We start from the raw sequence: 22,422 nt of genomic DNA, 5'->3' as shown, positions 1-22,422 counted from the left end.
AAAGTGTGAATGAAGGGTTAGGGTGGGAATGAAGGGTGAGGGTGGGAATGCAGGGTAAAAGTGGGAATGCAGGGTGAGGGTGGGAATGCTGGGTGAGAGTGGGATAGCAGGGTAAAAGTGCAATAGCAGGATAAAAGTGGGAATGCAGGGTAAAAGTGGGAATGCACGGTGAGGGTGGGAATGCAGGGTAAGGTTGGGAAAACAGGGTGAGGATGGGAAGGCAGGGTACAAGTTGGAAACCACGGTGAGGGTGAGAATGCAGGGTGAGGGTGGGAATGCAGGGTAAAAGTGGGAAAGCACGGTGAGGGTGGGAATGCAGGGTAAGGGTGGGAAAACAGGGTGAGGATGGGAAGGCAGGGTAAAAGTGGGAATGCAGGGTGAGGGTGGGAATGCAGGGTAAGGGTGGGAAAACAGGGTGAGTATGGGAAGGCAGGGTAAAAGTGGGAATGCAGGGGAAAAGTGGGAATGCAGGGAAATAGTGGGAATGCAAGGTGAGGGTGGGGATGCAGGGTAATAATTGGAATGCAGGGTAAAACTGGGATAGCAGGGTAAGAGTGGGGATGCAGGGTGAGGTTGGGAATGCATGGTAATAGTGGGAATGCAGGGTGAGGGTGGGAATGCAGGGAGTGGTTTGGGAATGCAGGGTAAAAGTGGGAAAACAGGGTGAGGGTGGGAATGCAGGGTAAAAGTGGGAAATCAGGGTAAAAGTGGGAATGCAGGGTGAGGGTGGGAATGCAGTTTGAGAGTGGGAATGCAGTATGAGAGTGGGAATGCAGGGTAATAGTGGGAATGCACGGTGAGGGTGGGAATGCAGGGTAAGGGTGGGAATGCAGGGTAAGGGTAGGAAAACAGGGTGAGGGTGGGAATGCAGGGTAAAAGTGGGAAATCAGGGTAAAAGTGGGAATGCAGGGTGAGGGTGGGAATGCAGTTTGAGAGTGGGAATGCAGTATGAGAGTGGGAATGCAGGGTAATAGTGGGAATGCACGGTGAGAGTGGGAATCCAGGGTGAGGGTGGGAATGCAAGGATAAAGTGTGAATGCAGGGTAAGGGTGGGAATGAAGGGTGAGTGTGGGAATGCAGGGTATAAGTGGGAATGCAGGGTGAGGGTGGAAATGCAGTGTAATAGTGGAAATAAAGGGTAAAAGTGGGAATGCAGGGTGAGGGTTGGAATGCAGGGTAATAGTTGAAATGCAGGGTGAGAGTGGGATAGCAGGGTAAAAGTGGGAATGCAGGATAAAAGTGGGAATGCAGGGTAAAATTGGGAATGCACGGTGAGGGTGGGAATGCAGGGTAAGGGTGGGAAAACAGGGTGAAGATGGGAAGGCAGGGTAAAAGTGGGAATTCAGGATAAAAGTGGGAATGAAGGGTGAGGGTGGGAATGCAGGGTAAAAGGTGGAAAGCAGAGTGAGGGTGGAAATGCAGGGTAAAAGTGGGATAGCAGGGTATAAGTGGGAATGCAGGATAAAAGTGGGAATGCAGGGTAAAAGTGGGAATGCACGGTGAGGGTGGAAATGCAGGGTAAGGGTGGGGATGCAGGTAAGGGTGGGAAAACAGTGTGAGGATGGGAAGACAGGGTAAAAGTGGGAAAGCACAGGTGAGGGTGGGAATGCAGGGGAAAAGTGGGAATGCACGGTGAGTATGGGAATGCAGGGTAAAAGTGGGAAAGCACGGTGAGGGTGGGAATGCAGGGTAAGGGTGGGAAAACAGGGTGAGGATGGGAAGGAAGGGTAAAAGTGGGAATGCAGGGTGAGGGTGGGAATGCAGGGTAAGGGTGGGAAAACAGGGTGAGTATGGGAAGGCAGGGTAAAAGTGGGAATGCAGGGGAAAAGTGGGAATGCAGGGAAATAGTGGAAATGCAAGGTGAGGGTGGGGATGCAGGGTAATAATTGGAATGCAGGGTAAAACTGGGATAGCAGGGTAAAAGTGGGGATGCAGGGTGAGGTTGGGAATGCATGGTAATAGTGGGAATGCAGGGTGAGGGTGGGAATGCAGGGAGAGGTTTGGGAATGCAGGGTAAAAGTGGGAAATTAGGGTGAGGGTGGGAATGCAGGGTAAAAGTGGGAAATCAGGGTAAAAGTGGGAATGCAGGGTGAGGGTGGGAATGCAGTTTGAGAGTGGGAATGCAGTATGAGAGTGGGAATGCAGGGTAATAGTGGGAATGCACGGTGAGGGTGGGAATGCAGGGTAAGGGTGGGAATGCAGGGTAAGGGTAGGAAAACAGGGTGAGGGTGGGAATGCAGGGTAAAAGTGGGAAATCAGGGTAAAAGTGGGAATGCAGGGTGAGGGTGGGAATGCAGTTTGAGAGTGGGAATGCAGTATGAGAGTGGGAATGCAGGGTGAGGGTGGGAATGCAGGGTGAGGGTGGGGATGCAGGGTAATAATGGGAATGCAGGGTAAAACTGGGATAGCAGGGTAAAAGTTGGGATGCAGGGTGAGGGTGGGAATGCAGGGTGAGGGTGGAAAAGCAGGGTAAAAGTGGGAAAACATGGAAAGGTTGGGAATGCAGGGTAAAAGTGGGAATGCAGGGTAAAAGTGGGAATTCAGGGTGAGGGTGGGAATGAAGGATGAGTGTGGGAATGCAGTTTGAGAGTGGGAATGCAGGGTGAGAGTGGGATAGCAGGGTAAAAGTGGGATAGCAGGGTAAAAGTGGGAATGCAGGGTAAAAGTGGGAATGCAAGGTGAGGGTGGGAGAGCAGGGTAAGGGTGGGAAAACAGGGTGAGGATGGGAAGGCAGGGTAAAAATGGGAATACAGGACAAAAGTGGGAAAGCAGGGTAAAAGTGGGAATGCAGGGTGAGTGTGGGAATGAAGAGTAAAAGTGGGAAAACAGGGTGAGGGTGGGAATGCAGGGTGAGAGTGGGATAGCAGGGTAAAAGTGGGAATGCAGGGTAAAAGTTGGAATGCACGGTGAGGGTGAGAATGCAGGGTAAGGGTGGGAAAACTTGGTGAGGATGGGAATGCAGGGTAAAAGTGGGAATGCACGGTGAGGGTGGGAATGCACGGTGAGGGTGGGAATGCACGGTAAAAGTGGGCATGCAGGGTGAGGGTGGGAATGCAGGGTAAAAGTGGGAATGCAGGGTAATAGTGGGAATGCAGGGTGAGGGTGGGAATGCAGGGTAATAGTGGGAATGCAGGGTGAGGTTGAGAATGCACGGTAATAATGATATAGCAGGGTACAAGTGGGATAGCAGTGTAAGTGTGGAAAAACAATGTGAGGATGGGAAGGCAGGGTGAGGCTGGGAATGTAGGGTAAAAGTGGGAAAGCAGGGTAAAAGTGGGAATGCAGGGTAATAGTGGGAATGCAGGGTGAGGTTGGGAAAGCAGGGTGAGGGTGGGAATGCATTGTGAAAGTGGGATAGCAGGGTAAGGGTGGGAAAACAGGGTGAGGATGGGAAGGCAGGGCGACGGTGGGAAGGCAGGGTAAAAGTTGGAATGCAGGGTGAGTTTGGGAATGCAGGGGAAAAGTGGGAAAACAGGGTAAAAGTGTGAATGCAGGGTGAGGGAGGGAATTAAGGGTGAGGGTGGGAATGCAGGGTAAAAGTGTGAATGCACGGTGAGGGTGGGAATGCACGGTGAGGGTGGGAATGCAGGTAAGGGTGGGAAAACAGGGTGGGGATGGGAACGCAGGGTAAAAGTGGGAAAGCACAGGTGAGGGTGGGAATGCAGGGTGGGGGTGGGAATGCAGGGGAAAAGTGGGAATGCAGGGTGAGGGTGGGAATGCAGGGTGAGGGTGGGGATGCAGGGTAATAATGGGAATGCAGGGTAAAACTGGGATAGCAGGGTAAAAGTTGGGATGCAGGGTGAGGGTGGGAATGCAGGGTGAGGGTGGAGAATGCAGGGTAAGGGTGGGAAATCTGGGTGAGGATGGGAATGCAGGGTAAAAGTGGGAATGCACGATGAGGGTGGGAATGCACGGTGAGGGTGGGAATGCACGGTAAAAGTGGGAATGCAGGGTAATAGTGGGAATAGAGGCTGAGGTTGGGAATGCAGGGTAAAAGTGGGAATGCAGGGTAAAAGTGGGAATTCAGGGTGAGGGTGGGAATGAAGGATGAGTGTGGCAATGCAGTTTGATAGTGGGAATGCAGGATGAGAGTGGGATAGCAGGTTAAAAGTGGGAATGCAGGGTAAAAGTGGGAATGCACGGTGAGGGTGGGAAAGCAGGGTAAGGGTGGGAAAACAGGGTGAGGATGGGAAGGCAGGGTAAAAATGGGAATGCAGGACAAAAGTGGGAAAGCAGGGTAAAAGTGGGAAAGCAAGGTGAGTGTGGGAATGAAGAGTAATAGTGGGAAAACAGGGTGAGGGTGGGAATGCAGGGTGAGAGTGGGATAGCAGGGTAAAAGGGGGAATGCAGGGTAAAAGTTGGAATGCACGGTGAGGGTGAGAATGCAGGGTAACGGTGGGAAAACTGGGTGAGGATGGGATTGCAGGGTAAAAGTGGGAATGTACGGTGAAGGTGGGAATGCACGGTGAGGGTGGGAATGCACGGTAAAAGTGGGAATGCAGGGTAATAGTGGGAATGCAGGGTAATACTGGGAATGCAGGGTGAGGGTGGGAATGCAGGGTAAGGGTGGGAAAACAGGGTGAGGATGGGAAGGCAGGGAAAAGTGGGAATCCAGGGTGAGGGTGGGAATGCAAGGTTAAAGTGTGAATGCAGGGTAAGGGTGGGAATGAAGGGTGACGGTGGGAATGCAGAGTAAAAGTGGGAATGCAGGGTGAGGGTGGGAATGCAGTTTGAGAGTGGGAATGCAGTTTGAGAGTGGGAATGCAGGGTAATAGTGGGAATGCACGGTGAGGTTGGGAATGCAGGGTAAGGGTGGGAATGCAGGGTAAGGGTGGGAAAACAGGGTGAGGATGGGAAGGCAGGGAAAAGTGGGAATCCAGGGTGAGGGTGGGAATGCAAGGTTAAAGTGTGAATGCAGGGTAAGGGTGGGAATGAAGGGTGAGGGTGGGCATGCAGGGTAAAAGTGGGAATGCAGGGTGAGGGTGGGAATGCAGGGTAATAGTGGAAATGCAGGGTAAAAGTGGGAATGCAGGGTGAGGGTGGGAATGCAGGGTAATAGTTGAAATGCAGGGATAGAGTGGGATAGCAGGGTAAAAGTGGGAATGCAGGATAAAAGTGGGAATGCAGGGTAAAAGTGGGAATGCACGGTGAGTGTGGGAATGCAGGGTAAGGGTGGGAAAACAGGGTGAGGATAGGAAGGCAGGGTAAAAGTGGGAATGCAGGGTAAAAGTGGAAATTCAGGATAAAAGTGGGAATGAAGGGTGAGGGTGGGAATGCAGGGTAAAAGGTGGAAAGCTGGGTGAGGGTGGGAATGCAGGGTAAATGTGGGATAGCTGTGTAAAAGTGGGAAGGCAGGATAAAAGTGGGAATGCAGGGTAAAAGTGGGAATGCACGGTGAGGGTGGAAATGCAGGGTAAGGGTGGGAATGCAGGTAAGGGTGGGAAAACAGGGTGAGAGTGGGATAGCAGGGTAAAAGTGGGAATGCAGGGTAAAAGTTGGAATGAACGGTGAGGTTGAGAATGCAGGGTAAGGGTGGGAAAACTGGGTAAGGATGGGAATGCAGGGTAAAAGTGGGAATGCACGGTGAGGGTGGGAATGCACGGTGATGGTGGGAATGCACGGTAAAAGTGGGGATGCAGGGTGAGGGTGGGAATGCAGGGTAAAAGTGGGAATGCAGGGTAATAGTGGGAATGCAGGGTGAGGGTGGGAATGCAGGGTAATAGTGGGAATGCAGGGTGAGGTTGAGAATGCACGGTAATAATGATATAGCAGGGTACAAGTGGGATAGCAGTGTAAGTGTGGAAAAATAATGTGAGGATGGGAAGGCAGGGTGAGGGTGGGAATGCAGGGTAAAAGTGGGATAGCAGGGTGAGGATGGGAAGGCAGGGTGATTGTGGGAAGGCAGGGTAAAAGTGGGAATGCAGGGAGAGTTTGGGAATGCAGGGTAAAAGTGTGAAAGAAGGGTAAAAGTGTGAATGAAGGTTTAGGGTGGGAATGAAGGGTGAGGGTGGGAATGCAGGGTAATAGTGGGAATGCAGGGCGAGGGTGGGAATGCAGAGTAATAGTTGGAAAGCAGGGTAATAGTGGGAATGCAGGGTGAGGTTGGGAATGCAGGGTGAGGGTGGGAATGCAGGGTGAAAGTGGGATAGCAGGGTAAGGGTGGGAAAACAGGGTGAGGATGGGAAGTCAGGGCGACGGCGGGAAGGCAGGGTAAAAGTAGGAATGCTGGGTGAGTTTGGGAATGCAGGGGAAAAGTGGGAAAACAGGGTAAAACTGTGAATGCAGGGTGAGGGTGGGAATTAAGGGTGTTGGTGGGAATGCAGGGTAAAATTGGGAATGCAGGGTGAGGGTGGGAATGCAGGGTGAGAGTGCGATAGCAGGGTAAAAGTGCGATAGCAGGGTAAAAGTGGGAATGCAGGGTAAATTGGGAATGCACGGTGAGGGTGGGAATGCAGGGTAAGGGTGGGAAAACAGGGTGAGGATGGGATGGCAGGGTAAAAGTGGGAATGCAGGGTGAGGGTGGGAATGCAGGGTGAGGGTGGGAATGCGGGGTAATAGTGGGAATGCAGGGTGAGGGTGGGAATGCAGGGTAAAAGTGGGAAAGCAGGGCAAAAGTAGGGATGCAGGGTGAGGGTGGGAATGCAGGGTAATAAAGGGAATGCAGGGTGAGGGTGGGAATGCAGGGTAAAAGTGGGATAGCAGGGTAAGGGTGGAAAAACAGGGTGAGGATGGGAAGGCAGGGTGATTGTGGGAAGGCAGGATAAAAATGGAATGCAGGGAGAGTTTGGGAATGCAGGGTAAAAGTGTGAAAGAAGGGTAAAAGTGTGAATGAAGGGTTAGGGTGGGAATGAAGGGTGAGGGTGGGAATGCAGGGTAAAAGTGGGAATGCAGGGTGAGGGTGGGAATGCAGGGTGAGAGTGGGATAGCAGGGTAAAAGTGCAATAGCAGGATAAAAGTGGGAATGCAGGGTAAAAGTGGGAATGCACGGTGAGGGTGGGAATGCAGGGTAAGGTTGGGAAAACAGGGTGAGGATGAGAAGGCAGGGCAAAAGTGGGAAAGCACGGTGATGGTGGGAATGCAGGGTGAGGGTGGGAATGCGGGGTAATAGTGGGAATGCAGGGTGAGGGTGGGAATGCACGGTAAAAGTGGGAAAGCACGGTAAAAGTGGGGATGCAGGGTGAGGGTGGGAATGCAGGGTAAAAGTGGGAATGCATGTGAGGGTGGGAATGCAGGATAAGGGTGGGAAAACAGGGTGAGGATGGGAAGGCAGGGTACAAGTTGGAAACCACGGTGAGGGTGAGAATGCAGGGTGAGGGTGGGAATGCAGGGTAAAAGTGGGAAAGCACGGTGAGGGTGGGAATGCAGGGTAAGGGTGGGAATGCAGGGTAAGGATGGGAAGGCAGGGTAAAAGTGGGAATGCAGGGTGAGGGTGGGAATGCAGGGTAAGGGTGGGAAAACAGGGTGAGTATGGGAAGGCAGGGTAAAAGTGGAAATGCAGGGGAAAAGTGGGAATGCAGGGAAATAGTGGGAATGCAAGGTGAGGGTGGGGATGCAGGGTAATAATTGGAATGCAGGGTAAAACTGGGATAGCAGGGTAAAAGTGGGGATGCAGGGTGAGGTTGGGAATGCATGGTAATAGTGGGAATGCAGGGTGAGGGTGGGAATGCAGGGAGAGGTTTGGGAATGCAGGGTAAAAGTGGGAAAACAGGGTGAGGGTGGGAATGCAGGGTAAAAGTGGGAAATCAGGGTAATAGTGGGAATGCAGGGTGAGGGTGGGAATGCAGTTTGAGAGTGGGAATGCAGTATGAGAGTGGGAATGCAGGGTAATAGTGGGAATGCACGGTGAGGGTGGGAATGCAGGGTAAGGGTGGGAATGCAGGGTAAGGGTAGGAAAACAGGGTGAGGGTGGGAATGCAGGGTAAAAGTGGGAAATCAGGGTAAAAGTGGGAATGCAGGGTGAGGGTGGGAATCCAGTTTGAGAGTGGGAATGCAGTATGAGAATGGGAATGCAGGGTAATAGTGGGAATGCACGGTGAGAGTGGGAATCCAGGGTGAGGGTGGGAATGCAAGGATAAAGTGTGAATGCAGGGTAAGGGTGGGAATGAAGGGTGAGGGTGGGAATGCAGGGTAAAAGTGGGAATGCAGGGTGAGGGTGGAAATGCAGTGTAATAGTGGAAATAAAGGGTAAAAGTGGGAATGCAGGGTGAGGGTGGGAATGCAGGGTAATAGTTGAAATACAGGGTGAGAGTGGGATAGCAGGGTAAAAGTGGGAATGCAGGATAAAAGTGGGAATGCAGGGTAAAATTGGGAATGCACGGTGAGGGTGGGAATGCAGGGTAAGGGTGGGAAAACAGGGTGAAGATGGGAAGGCAGGGTAAAAGTGGGAATGTAGGGTAAAAGTGGGAATTCAGGATAAAAGTGGGAATGAAGGGTGAGGGTGGGAATGCAGGGTAAAAGGTGGAAAGCAGAGTGAGGGTGGAAATGCAGGGTAAAAGTGGGATAGCAGGGTATAAGTGGGAATGCAGGATAAAAGTGGGAATGCAGGGTAAAAGTGGGAATGCACGGTGAGGGTGGAAATGCAGGGTAAGGGTGGGGATGCAGGTAAGGGTGGGAAAACAGGGTGAGGATGGGAAGACAGGGTAAAAGTGGGAAAGCACAGGTGAGGGTGGGAATGCAGGGTGAGGGTGGGAATGCAGGGAAAAAGTGGGAATGCACGGTGAGGGTGGGAATGCAGGGTAAAAGTGGGAAAGCACGGTGAGGGTGGGAATGCAGGGTAAGGGTGAGAAAACAGGGTGAGGATGGGAAGGCAGGGTGAGGGTGGGAATGCAGGGTAAGGGTGGGAAAACAGGGTGAGTATGGGAAGGCAGGGTAAAAGTGGGAATGCAGGGGAAAAGTGGGAATGCAGGGAAATAGTGGGAATGCAAGGTGAGGGTGGGGATGCACGGTAATAATTGGAATGCAGGGTAAAACTGGGATAGCAGGGTAAAAGTGGGGATGCAGGGTGAGGTTGGGAATGCATGGTAATAGTGGGAATGCAGGGTGAGGGTGGGAATGCAGGGAGAGGTTTGGGAATGCAGGGTAAAAGTGGGAAAACAGGGTGAGGGTGGGAATGCAGTGTAAAAGTGGGAAATAAGGGTAAAAGTGGGAATGCAGGGTGAGGGTGGGAATGCAGTTTGAGAGTGGGAATGCAGTATGAGAGTGGGAATGCAGGGTAATAGTGGGAATGCACGGTGATGGTGGGAATGCAGGGTAAGGGTGGGAATGCAGGGTAAGGGTAGGAAAACAGGGTGAGGGTGGGAATGCAGGGTAAAAGTGGGAAATCAGGGTAAAAGTGGGAATGCAGGGTGAGGGTGGGAATGCAGTTTGAGAATGGGAATGCAGTATGAGAGTGGGAATGCAGGGTAATAGTGGGAATGCACGGTGAGAGTGGGAATCCAGGGTGAGGGTGGGAATGCAAGGATAAAGTGTGAATGCAGGGTAAGGGTGGGAATGCAGGGTAAAAGTGGGAATGCAGGGTGAGGGTGGAAATGCAGTGTAATAGTGGAAATAAAGGGTAAAAGTGGGAATGGAGGGTGAGGGTGGGAATGCAGGGTAATAGTTGAAATGCAGGGTGAGAGTGGGATAGCAGGGTAAAAGTGGGAATGCAGGATAAAAGTGGGAATGCAGGGTAAAATTGGGAATGCACGGTGAGGGTGGGAATGCAGGGTAAGGGTGGGAAAACAGGGTGAAGATGGGAAGGCAGGGTAAAAGTGGGAATGTAGGGTAAAAGTGGGAATTCAGGATAAAAGTGGGAATGAAGGGTGAGGGTGGGAATGCAGGGTAAAAGGTGGAAAGCAGAGTGAGGGTGGAAATGCAGGGTAAAAGTGGGATAGCAGGGTATAAGTGGGAATGCAGGATAAAAGTGGGAATGCAGGGTAAAAGTGGGAATGCACGGTGAGGGTGGAAATGCAGGGTAAGGGTGGGGATGCAGGTAAGGGTGGGAAAACAGGGTGAGGATGGGAAGACAGGGTAAAAGTGGGAAAGCACAGGTGAGGGTGGGAATGCAGGGTGAGGGTGGGAATGCAGGGGAAAAGTGGGAATGCACGGTGAGGGTGGGAATGCAGGGTAAAAGTGGGAAAGCACGGTGAGGGTGGGAATGCAGGGTAAGGGTGGGAAAACAGGGTGAGGATGGGAAGGCAGGGTAAAAGTGGGAATGCAGGGTGAGGGTGGGAATGCAGGGGAAAAGTGGGAATGCAGGGAAATAGTGGGAATGCAAGGTGAGGGTGGGGATGCAGGGTAATAATTGGAATGCAGGGTAAAACTGGGATAGCAGGGTAAAAGTGGGGATGCAGGGTGAGGTTGGGAATGCATGGTAATAGTGGGAATGCAGGGTGAGGGTGGGAATGCAGGGAGAGGTTTGGGAATGCAGGGTAAAAGTGGGAAAACAGGGTGAGGGTGGGAATGCAGGGTAAAAGTGGGAAATCAGGGTAAAAGTGGGAATGCAGGGTGAGGGTGGGAATGCAGTTTGAGAGTGGGAATGCAGTATGAGAGTGGGAATGCAGGGTAATAGTGGGAATGCACGGTGATGGTGGGAATGCAGGGTAAGGGTGGGAATGCAGGGTAATGGTAGGAAAACAGGGTGAGGGTGGGAATGCAGGGTAAAAGTGGGAAATCAGGGTAAAAGTGGGAATGCAGGGTGAGGGTGGGAATGCAGTTTGAGAGTGGGAATGTAGTATGAGAGTGGGAATGCAGGGTAATAGTGGGAATGCACGGTGAGAGTGGGAATCCAGGGTGAGGGTGGGAATGCAAGGATAAAGTGTGAATGCAGGGTAAGGGTGGGAATGAAGGGTGAGGGTGGGAATGCAGGGTAAAAGTGGGAATGCAGGGTGAGGGTGGAAATGCAGTGTAATAGTGGAAATAAAGGATAAAAGTGGGAATGCAGGGTGAGGGTGGGAATGCAGGGTAATAGTTGAAATGCATGGTGAGAGTGGGATAGCAGGGTAAAAGTGGGAATGCAGGATAAAAGTGGGAATGCAGGGTAAAATTGGGAATGCACGGTGAGGGTGGGAATGCAGGGTAAGGGTGGGAAAACAGGGTGAAGATGGGAAGGCAGGGTAAAAGTGGGAATGTAGGGTAAAAGTGGGAATTCAGGATAAAAGTGGGAATGAAGGGTGAGGGTGGGAATGCAGGGTAAAAGGTGGAAAGCAGAGTGAGGGTGGAAATGCAGGGTAAAAGTGGGATAGCAGGGTATAAGTGGGAATGCAGGATAAAAGTGGGAATGCAGGGTACAAGTGGGAATGCACGGTGAGGGTGGAAATGCAGGGTAAGGGTGGGGATGCAGGTAAGGGTGGGAAACAGGGTGAGGATGGGAAGACAGGGTAAAAGTGGGAAAGCCCAGGTGAGGGTGGGAATGCAGGGTGAGGGTGGGAATGCAGGGGAAAAGTGGGAATGCACGGTGAGGGTGGGAATGCAGGGTGAGGGTGGGGATGCAGGGTAATAATGGGAATGCAGGGTAAAACTGGGATAGCAGGGTAAAAGTTGGGATGCAGGGTGAGGGTGGGAATGCAGGGTGAGGGTGGAAAAGCAGGGTAAAAGTGGGAAAACATGGAGAGGTTGGGAATGCAGGGTAAAAGTGGGAATGCAGGGTAAAAGTGGGAATTCAGGGTGAGGGTGGGAATGCAGGGTGAGGGTGGGAATGAAGGATGAGTGTGGGAATGCAGTTTGAGAGTGGGAATGCAGGGTGAGAGTGGGATAGCAGGGTAAAAGTGGGAATGCAAGGTGAGGGTGGGAGAGCAGGGTAAGGGTGGGAAAACAGGGTGAGGATGGGAAGGCAGGGTAAAAATGGGAATACAGGACAAAAATGGGAAAGCAGGGTAAAAGTGGGAATGCAGGGTGAGTGTGGGAATGAAGAGTAAAAGTGGGAAAACAGGGTGAGGGTGGGAATGCAGGGTGAGAGTGGGATAGCAGGGTAAAAGTGGGAATGCAGGGTAAAAGTTGGAATGCACGGTGAGGGTGAGAATGCAGGGTAAGGGTGGGAAAACTTGGTGAGGATGGGAATGCAGGGTAAAAGTGGGAATGCACGGTGAGGGTGGGAATGCACGGTGAGGGTGGGAATGCACGGTAAAAGTGGGCATGCAGGGTGAGGGTGGGAATGCAGGGTAATAGTGGGAATGCAGGGTGAGGGTGGGAATGCAGGGTAATAGTGGGAATGCAGGGTGAGGTTGAGAATGCACGGTAATAATGATATAGCAGGGTACAAGTGGGATAGCAGTGTAAGTGTGGAAAAACAATGTGAGGATGGGAAGGCAGGGTGAGGCTGGGAATGTAGGGTAAAAGTGGGAAAGCAGGGTAAAAGTGGGAATGCAGGGTAATAGTGGGAATGCAGGGTGAGGTTGGGAAAGCAGGGTGAGGGTGGGAATGCATTTTGAAAGTGGGATAGCAGGGTAAGGGTGGGAAAACAGGGTGAGGATGGGAAGGCAGGGCGACGGTGGGAAGGCAGGGTAAAAGTGGGAATGCTGGGTGAGTTTGGGAATGCAGGGGAAAAGTGGGAAAACAGGGTAAAAGTGTGAATGCAGGGTGAGGGAGGGAATTAAGGGTGAGGGTGGGAATGCAGGGTAAAAGTGCGAATGCACGGTGAGGGTGGGAATGCACGGTGAGGGTGGGAATGCAGGTAAGGGTGGGAAAACAGGGTGAGGATGGGAATGCAGGGTAAAAGTGGGAAAGCACAGGTGAGGGTGGGAATGCAGGGTGGGGGTGGGAATGCAGGGGAAAAGTGGGAATGCAGGGTGAGGGTGGGGATGCAGGGTAATAATGGGAATGCAGGGTAAAAGTTGGGATGCAGGGTGAGGGTGGGAATGCAGGGTGAGGGTGGAGAATGCAGGGTAAGGGTGGGAAATCTGGGTGAGGATGGGAATGCAGGGTAAAAGTGGGAATGCACGATGAGGGTGGGAATGCACGGTGAGGGTGGGAGTGCACGGTAAAAGTGGGAATGCAGGGTAATAGTGGGAATAGAGGCTGAGGGTGGGAATGCAGGGTAAAAGTGGGAATGCAGGGTAAAAGTGGGAATTCAGGGTGAGGGTGGGAATGCAGGGTGAGGGTGGGAATGAAGGATGAGTGTGGCAATGCAGTTTGATAGTGGGAATGCAGGATGAGAGTGGGATAGCAGGGTAAAAGTGGGAATGCAGGGTAAAAGTGGGAATGCACGGTGAGGGTGGGAAAGCAGTGTAAGGGTGGGAAAACAGGGTGAGGATGGGAAGGCAGGGTAAAAATGGGAATGCAGGACAAAAGTGGGAAAGCAGGGTAAAAGTGGGAAAGCAAGGTGAGTGTGGGAATGAAGAGTAATAGTGGGAAAACAGGGTGAGGGTGGGAATACAGGGTGAGAGTGGGATAGCAGGGTAAAAGGGGGAATGCAGGGTAAAAGTTGGAATGCACGGTGAGGGTGAGAATGCAGGGTAACGGTGGGAAAACTGGGTGAGGATGGAATTGCAGGGTAAAAGTGGGAATGTACGGTGAAGGTGGGAATGCACGGTGAGGGTGGGAATGCATGGTAAAAGTGGGAATGCAGGGTAATAGTGGGAATGCAGGGTGAGGGTGGGAATGCAGGGTAATAGTGGGAATGCAGGGTGAGGTTGAGAATGCACGGTAATAGTGATATAGCAGGTTACAAGTGGGATAGCAGTGTAAGTGTGGAAAAACAATGTGAGGATGGGAAGGCAGGGTGAGGCTGGGAATGTAGGGTAAAAGTGGGAAAGCAGGGTAAAAGTGGGAATTCAGGGTAATAGTGGGAATGCAGGGCGAGGATGGGAATGCAGAGTAAAAGTTGGAAAGCAGGGTAATAGTGGGAATGCAGGGTGAGGTTGGGAATGCAGTGTGAGATTGGGAATGCAGGGTGAGGGTGGGAATGCAGGGTAAAAGTGGGAATGCAGGGTAATAGTGGGAATGCAGGGTGAGGTTGGGAATGCAGGGTGAGGGTGGGAATGCAGGGTGAAAGTGGGATAGCAGGGTAAGGGTGGGAAAACAGGGTGAGGATGGCAAGGCAGGGCGACAGTGGGAAGGCAGGGTAAAAGTGGGAATGCTGGGTGAGTTTGGGAATGCAAAGGAAAAGTGGGAAAACAGGGTAAAAGTGTGAATGCAGGGTGAGGGTGGGAATGAAGGGTGAGGGTGGGAATGCAGGGTAGAAGTGTGAATGCAGGGTGAGGGTGGGAATGCAGGGTGAGAGTGGGATAGCAGGGTAAAAGTGCGATAGCAGGATAAAAGTGGGAATGCAGGGTAAAAGTGGGAATGCACGGTGAGGGTGGGAATGTAGGGTAAGGTTGGGAAAACAGGGTGAGGATGGGAAGGCAGGGCAAAAGTGGGAAAGCACGGTGAGGGTGGGAATGCAGGGTGAGGGTGGGAAGGCGGGGTTATAGTGGGAATGCAGGGTGAGGGTGGGAATGCAGGGTAAAAGTGGGAATGCATGTGAGGGTGGGAATGCAGGGTAAGGGTGGGAAAACAGGGTGAGGATGGGAAGGCAGGGTACAAGTTGGAAACCACGGTGAGGGTGAGAATGCAAGGTGGAAGGTGGGAATGCAGGGTAAAAGTGGGAAAGCACGGTGAGGGTGGGAATGCAGGGTGAGGGTGGGAATGCAGGGTAAGGGTGGGAAAACAGGTGAGGATGGGAAGACAGGGTAAAAGTGGGAATGCAGGGTGAGGGTGGGAATGCAGGGTGAGGGTGGGAATGCGGGGTAATAGTGGGAATGTAGGGTGAGGGTGGGAATGCAGGGTAAAAGTGGGAAAGCAGGGCAAAAGTAGGGATGCAGTGTCAGGGTGGCAATGCAGGGTGAGGGTGGGAATGCAGGGTAAAAGTGGGATAGCAGGGTAAGGGTGGGAAAACAGGGTGAGGATGGGAAGGCAGGGCGAGTGTGGGAAGGCAGGGTAAAAGTGGGAATGCAGGGTGAGTTTGGGAATGCAGGGTACAAGTGGGAAAGAAGGGTAAAAGTGGGAATGCAGGGTGATGGTGGGAATGAAGGGTGAGGGTGAGAATGAAGGGTGAGGGTGGGAATGCAGGGTAAAAGTGGGAATGCAGGGTGAGGGTGGGAATGCAGGGTGAGAGTGGGATAGCAGGGTAAAAGTGCGATAGCAGGATAAATGTGGGAATGCATGGTAAAAGTGGGAATGCACGGTGAGGGTGGGAATGCAGGGTAAGGGTGGGAAAACAGGGTGAGTATGGAAGGCAGGGTAAATGTGGGAATGCAGGAGAAATGTGGGAAGGCAGGGCAAAAGTGGGAAAGCACGGTGAGGGTGGGAATGCAGGGTGAGGGTGGGAATGCGTGTAATAGTGGGAATGCAGGGTGAGGGTGGGAATGCATGGTAAAAGTGGGTAAACAGGGTAAAAGTGGGGATGCAGGGTGAGGGTGGGAATGCAGGGTAAAAGTGGTAATGCAGGGTAAAAGTGGGAATGCACGTGAGGGTGGGAATGCAGGGTAAGGGTGGGAAAACAGGGTGAGGATGGGAAGGCAGGGTACAAGTTGGAAAGCACGGTGAGGGTGGGAAAGCAGGGTGAGGGTGGGAATGCAGAGTAATAGTGGGAATGCAGGGTGAGAGTGGGAAAGCAGGGTAAAAGTGGGGATGCAGGGTGAGGGTGGGAATGCGGGGTAAAAGTGGGAATGCAGGGTAATAGTGGGAATGCAGGGTGAGGGTGGGAATGCAGGGTGAGGGTGGAAAAGCAGGGTGAGGGTAGGAATGCATGGTAAAAGTGGGAATGCAGGGTGAGGGTGGGAATGCAGGAATCTCTGTAACTGTATGGGAAGTGGGACCCCCGCAGCCTCTCCTGCTCCTGGCCGACTGAGCATTTCCTCTTCACTGTGGCTGCTGCTGCTGCTTCTCCCTCTCCTTCGGCTGCTTTCTTCTTGGCCCAGCCTCTCCCCACTGGCTTGCGGTTGCCGCACTGGCTGCCACTCAGAGTGTATCCCAGAGAGAGGGGCCCGGAGGCAGCGGCTTTTTGAATTTGGTGCAGGCCTCGAGTTAATCGGAGACTGCGGACCAGCAGCCAATCAGGAGCCGCCGCTGTGGCCTTTCCTGATTGGCTGCCGGTCCACGAGCTACGATTGGCTCGCAGCCAGGGCCACTTTAAAACTCCTCCAGCGCTTATCCAGTAAGAATCTCATGGGGGCGTTCCACTGCCAGGCTGGCGGGCCCCCTTTCTGTCAGGGCCCAGGACGCTACTCCCGGCAGTCCGCCCCTGATGGCGGCCCTGATTGAGGGTATCATTGTAGAAACTGAAAGTGGATCCCTTCTTCGTTTTCATCTTCATCCCCTTAAAAGGAAATTAAAATATAAAATATCAATGGAATATTTTAACCTGCGTAATTGGAATTTGGCGCTCCCCAAGACCATCATTCTGTAGAACCCTTCTGGTCTATACTGGCAAGGGACCGCACTCGGGGAAGCAGCCTCTACTAAAAAGACTCGTACTGTATGTTTTTTATATTTGCATTTTAAGATAAATCGGTTGATGCAGCGTAATATTGGTATTGTATTATACTAATAAATATATATATATATATATATATTTATATATATGTATGTATATATTAAAATTATAGAAACTTGGATTATAATCGCAGGCATACTGGGTGCAATCAGCAGGTGCAAAAGAAATTAATTTTCCCGCTGATAGCACCCGCGCATACAAGGGGGGTTTCTGATTACTCAGAAACCCCCCCTAACGATCCAATTTTTTTTTTCAGAGACGGAGACAGCGCTCCATCTCCGACTTCTGCTTTACAATGCAGCCCCCTGCACTGCGAACACTGGCCACTGAAGCAATCGGAAGCTAAAAAAAGCCTCTGATCACTTCAGAGGCCAGCGTTCCCAGTGATGCACTGCACGGATGATGTCATAATGTCATCTGCGATGTGAGGAGCTGCTGGATCTAGACAGATTCAGTCAGAGGCAGCGGCACATCGGGAGCCTGCCGGAGTAGGAGCCAGCGTGGTGAGGTAAGTACTTGGTGCAGGGGGCAGCAGTGCATTACTGGCACTACTTTAGGGGGCCTTGCATATGGGGCACTGCATAATGGGCACTACTTTTGGGGCCTTGCATATGGGGCTCTACGTTAGGGGGACCTGTATAGTGGGCACTACTTTAGGGGCCTTGCATATGGGGCACTGCATAATGGGAATTACTTTAGGGGGCCTTGCATATGGGGACTGCATAAGGAGCACTACGTTAGGGGGACCTGCATTTGGGGCAAAATTACAGCGGGCACTGTGTAACGGGCACTACTTTAGGGGGCCCTGCATATGGGGACTGCATAAGGGGCACTACTTTAGGGGACCCTGCATTTGGGGACTGCATAAGGGGCACTACTTTAGAGGGACCTGCATATGGGGCAAAATTACAGGGGGTACTGCATAATGGCACTACTTTTGGGGCCTTGTATATGGGGCTCTACTTTAGGGGGAACTGTATAGTGGACACTACTTTAGGCGGCCTTGCATATGGGGCACTGCATAATGGGAACTACTTTAGGGGGCCCCGCATATGGGGACTGCATAAAGGGCACTACGTTAGGGGGACCTGCATATGGGGCAAAATTACAGGGGGCACTGTGTAACGGGCACTACTTTAGGGGGGACCTACATTAGGGGGGACCTACATATGGGTCAAAACTACAGGGGGCATGGCATAAGGTGTGCTGCATATGGGGCAAAACTACCGGGGGCACTGCATATGGGGTACAAATGCAGGGGGCACTGCATAAGGGTCACAATACAGATACACATAACTAAAAATATTGTGATAGAAGCACTGGAAAAGTTGTGGATGGCATATATATGTGTGTCCCAGATTTCTCACATATGTCTTTTAAACCCCCAGTTTAGTCTGTTCTGCTGAACAGATTGGAATGTTGGCTTTGGTGAAAAGCCGGAATGGGTCCAGGGGGTGTTGATGTGAGGAGAGGGAGGGCTCCATCCACAGGCCACTCTGGGTGTTGGGCCTTTCAGCCTGGTAGCAGGTTCAATATGGCTTGCACCTGGAAATGGGTGTTATAAGCTGGATTTAGTTCTGGCTGAGTGTCTCACACCTGGGAGAGCAGGCCCGCAGGCTAGCTTTCTCTGAGACATTGTTTTGATACAGACCTGTAAGTACTGTGGATGTGAACTTGTTTATAGTTTTCTGATAGTGGGGGAACCTACTGTCTAGTTAGAGCCCAGACGGGCTAGGATTTTGTTTGTGTTTTGTTTTGTTTATGTACCTGGTACAATAAAGACTGGCTCTGACAAGCTTGCACGAGTACCCCAGAATTGTGTCCTGCTTCTCTGGCTGCGGTGTGTGTAAACAGGGAGTCCAGCTACCCCAGGAGTGGGACCCCTATCCCGACTGTATCACAAACAAAAAAAAAATATATATATATATATATATATATATATATAAATTCACACACACACATTGTATTGATCCCACATAAACATATACATTTTAATATGTGTGCTTGTGTTTATAAATATAATTGCAGTGGTGATGTTTTATACTACAGTATCTGTATATATTGCACTTGATACATAGTAGCCACAGGCATTTGCATTGTTCAATTTAGCAGTTAGTAAATCAGAACCACTTTATAACAATTAATACAATCCCTATCCGCTTTCATTGTTTAATCGCTTGCATATCTGCAAATGAGTATTTGTGGTTGCAAAAGCATCGGATGCTTGTTACTGCGTAGTGTTGCACATTTGCGAGAACGCTTGCTATTATCAGTGTATGAATTCGCGAGAGCTGGGTGGGTTCTTTAGTGAGCGTACATGCAGGGTGACATTCAGTTACAATCTGGGGTGTGGCTTTTGGAGTTCGAAAGATAGCGTTTGCATTCACAGATCGGTTGCATATGTTCGCAGTTGTGATCCTTTCTAAATTATGCCCTTTGTCCTTATTGGTAACCTTTTACATTATGGGCTTAAAACAGGGTTTGTGTCATTAGTCACAAATACAAGGCTGTATACCTCACCAGAAGCATGGGTCCCATTGCACCTATGACCTATGGAATTTCAGTCCTCTCTGTTGGTTTATCCTTCCTATGAAAATGTCACACTCCTGGGTTCAAAGAAAAAACTGTTCTGAAATAAAAAAAAATATATAATAATAATAAAATATTAAGATTGCTGCAGAGATGTTATTTAGTTACATATGATGAATCAATTGGTATTATAATGAGGGAGTATTACATATCAATGATGAATGTACATGTCAGACAAAGGGACCTCATTTACAGTTGGGTTCATGTAAATTTTTGTGGCATACTGTACATATCTGCACTTTCTTGTTGAGCCTTTGCACACAAATGTGGGCATATCTCGAGTGCCTGGACAGGAGAAATATATTGCAGATCCTGAAATGTGGGTGGGCTATGACAGATTACACTTCTGAGGCCACGGTTTTGCTTCTTTGAGAGCAGACTGGAGGCCTCATGTAAGTAAGCTCACGTGAGGTGATTACTAGATCCACTTCTAGTCTGTCCTAGTATATCAGCTCTAACCCTTTAATTATCATTTTACAACAGATTTTCAGAGTTATCTATTTGGACATGATTGTCTTTCAAATAGACTTGTTTTTTCTCATATAAGGAACTTTGCCTCTCATATTTTCAGCTGCAGTATATATAACGTTATTTTTTGTTGTGATAATTTAAAGATCAAATTCGAAGTCCTTGGTTTACTCTAAATCATCCCTCTCCCACTATTACTGTTCCAGGAAGAATTGTGGATCTTCTCGCTTAATTTCTCTCCCTCGTAGACCTCACTTGCGTACTCTGTAAGGCGCTGCGGAACACTTGTGGCACCATATAAATAAAGGATAATAATAATAATAATAATAATAATAATAATAATAATAATAATAATAATAATAATATGTCTACATGGTTGGTTAGAGCTATGTTGTTTCTTTCTCTTCAGTTTCCCACTTTTCTTTTGTGGCCCCGGACAAGTCCACCCACCCCCCTCCCTTCCTTTCCTCACACGTCCCTTTTTTTATTTATATTAGCAATTTTTCATCTATGTGTTTGTATTCATTTTCTGTTTTTATCTATATTGTTATGTACTACTAAATATAAAAATACAAATATATATTTTTTTCAAATGTTTTATCATCCAAAATTTAAACAGATAATACAACTGAGACACCTAGCACCCTGACTGCAGTGTATCCTTCATCATCAGCTACAACTACACAGGCCGTCCTCAGCACCAAATTACCATCGACAGTGAACAATGTGATGACATCAGGACAGCAATATACAACATCTCATACTGTTACATCATCTGGAATAAACGCTACTCAGCAATTGACATCCATCCTGGACTCAGGTACTTGGGTGGTTACTCTCACTCTCTGATGGTCCACACTCCAACCATGCAACTCTAAACTGATCTGCTTATTACAAAAAAATATTACTCTGACTTCCTTTATATTTATGCTCTGCTTTTACCGCTCTGTTTGATTGATTACCAGTTATTTATATAGCGCACACATATTCCGCAGCACTTTTACAGAGAATAGTTGGCCATTCACATCAGTCCCTGCCCCAGTGGAGCTTACAATCTATGTTCCATATCACATGCACACACATACACACTAGGGTTAATATTTGTTGGGTGCCAATTAACCTACGAGTATATTTTTGGAGTGTGGGAGGAAACCAGAGTACCTGGAGGAAACCCACGCAAGCACAGGGAGAATATACAAACTCTGCACTGTTATGGCCGTGGTGGGAATTGAACCAACAACCTCAGTGCTGTGAGGCAGTAATGCTAACCATTACACTATCTGTGCTGCCAAGCTTTGTTGCACTTTTATTTAAAATCTCTCATCTCATCCAAATCCTCCAACACTACACCACCTTCACATCCCTACTATGCATTCTCCCTCCCCTCACAGCCCTTTACTTTGCTATTTACTTTTTCTCCAAAAATTGCTTCTTTCGGCTAGTACCTTTCCTCCCAAAATCCGCCAACTTTCATTTCTCGCCAACCCACCATTTTCTCCTCCACTGCTGCTGGCGATGAGGTTTGTTCCAATTCCAGGTGCTTTCATTATCAAGAAAGGTTTTGTCAATTTGGAGAATCCCAGATGCTTAAAAAGGGTTTTTTACCCAGGGCCATCTCTTCCATTGGGCTTGTTGGGCAGTTGCCCAAGGGCCCGAAGCTTGTAGGGGCCCGCCAACCTGCCCCACCTGCAGCCGCTGCCAGTTGGTAAATTTGTAATATTTTTATAAGCCGGCCGCCGGTGCACTGTATTAAGAAACTAACCTCCCTCACCCAATCCCCCACCCTGGCGATGAGTACTCACCTCAGTCCCAGTTTCACTTCATATGCTGGCTTCAGACCAGTCAGAGTCTCTCTGCATGTGTGGGAGGTTTGATGGGCATGCAGGAGGGTTTAATTTTATTGACAATTTACATTTTTCCCGTGTATGGGTGGGTAGGGGCCCCAGGGCATTGCTTTGCCCAGGGCCCACACTGCTGTTAAAACAACCCTGATTTTCTCCCTATAATAAATAAGACTTTATAGCTGATGCAATAATGAAATTAGCCCATGTTCAAGAGCAAACATTAGTTCCATTACACATACCACGTTTCACTTTCTGTTCATGTGCACTTAGCCACGCGGTTCATGAGTATATAAAGCTGAATCTTTATCTAGATGTAAATACATGTCGTACAGTATATGAGGTTAAAATCCACTTACACCTCTAATAGTCAAATGCAAAAAAATATGTACATAGTATCAGACTGGGGCATAAAGGGCCCATCAAGGAATGCAGTGGTTGGGGCCCATATGTAAGAGGTGTGGCCGGCCACCACAGAGGCCTGGCTGCAGAGTGCATGATTTGGGCCCCTATACAAATATATATAGTATATACCAGAGCCATAACTAGACTTTTTGGTGCCCTGTGCCAGAAAGAGCATTGGCGCTGCCCCCCTCTATTTTTTGTAAATAGGGAATTAAGAGGCGCACACAAAAAAGGGCCATGGCCTCATGGGGAAGAGCCAGGGAAGAGATAAGAGAGGCCAGGAGATGCTGGGGATAAAAAAAGAGGAAGCTACAAGTGAGAATGAAAATAAACAGAAAATTTACAGGCCCAAACAGTGCCCCCTGCCCTGCAGTGCCCTGTGCCATGGCACAGGTCGCACCACCCTAGTTACGGCCCTGGTATATACTAGGGGTGTACACCGGCCACTTTTCATGTTTTGTGTTTGGATCTTTCTTCGTGTTTTGGATCTGGATTGGTTTTGGCAAAACCACCCTTCCGTGTTTGGGATCTATATTTTTTGGGAAAAAAGCATAAAAACAGCTAAAATCACAGAATTTTTGGGTTTTTTTTGGTCCTACGCTATTATTAACCTCAATAACATTAATGTCCACTAATTTACAGCTAATTCTGAACACCTCACACTATTGT

General features: G+C 49.9%; 1 protein-coding gene across 1 annotated transcript in view; it reads left to right on the top strand.

The window, feature by feature from the left end:
• Window positions 1-22,422, top strand: part of LOC148542658 (uncharacterized) — a 282,206-nt gene that overhangs the window by 163,224 nt on the left and 96,560 nt on the right. Inside the window, exon 3 of the mRNA XM_088467431.1 lies at window positions 20,127-20,327. Within this exon, the coding sequence (XP_088323557.1) occupies window positions 20,127-20,327 (201 nt within the window). The remainder of the gene's footprint in view (window positions 1-20,126; window positions 20,328-22,422) is intronic.

The sequence above is a fragment of the Taudactylus pleione genome, unplaced genomic scaffold (assembly GCF_031769625.1).
Source record: "Taudactylus pleione unplaced genomic scaffold, aTauple2 ptg000010l, whole genome shotgun sequence".
Taxonomy (NCBI): Eukaryota; Metazoa; Chordata; class Amphibia; order Anura; family Myobatrachidae; genus Taudactylus; species Taudactylus pleione.
This window is presented reverse-complemented; position numbering and strand designations above follow the sequence as displayed.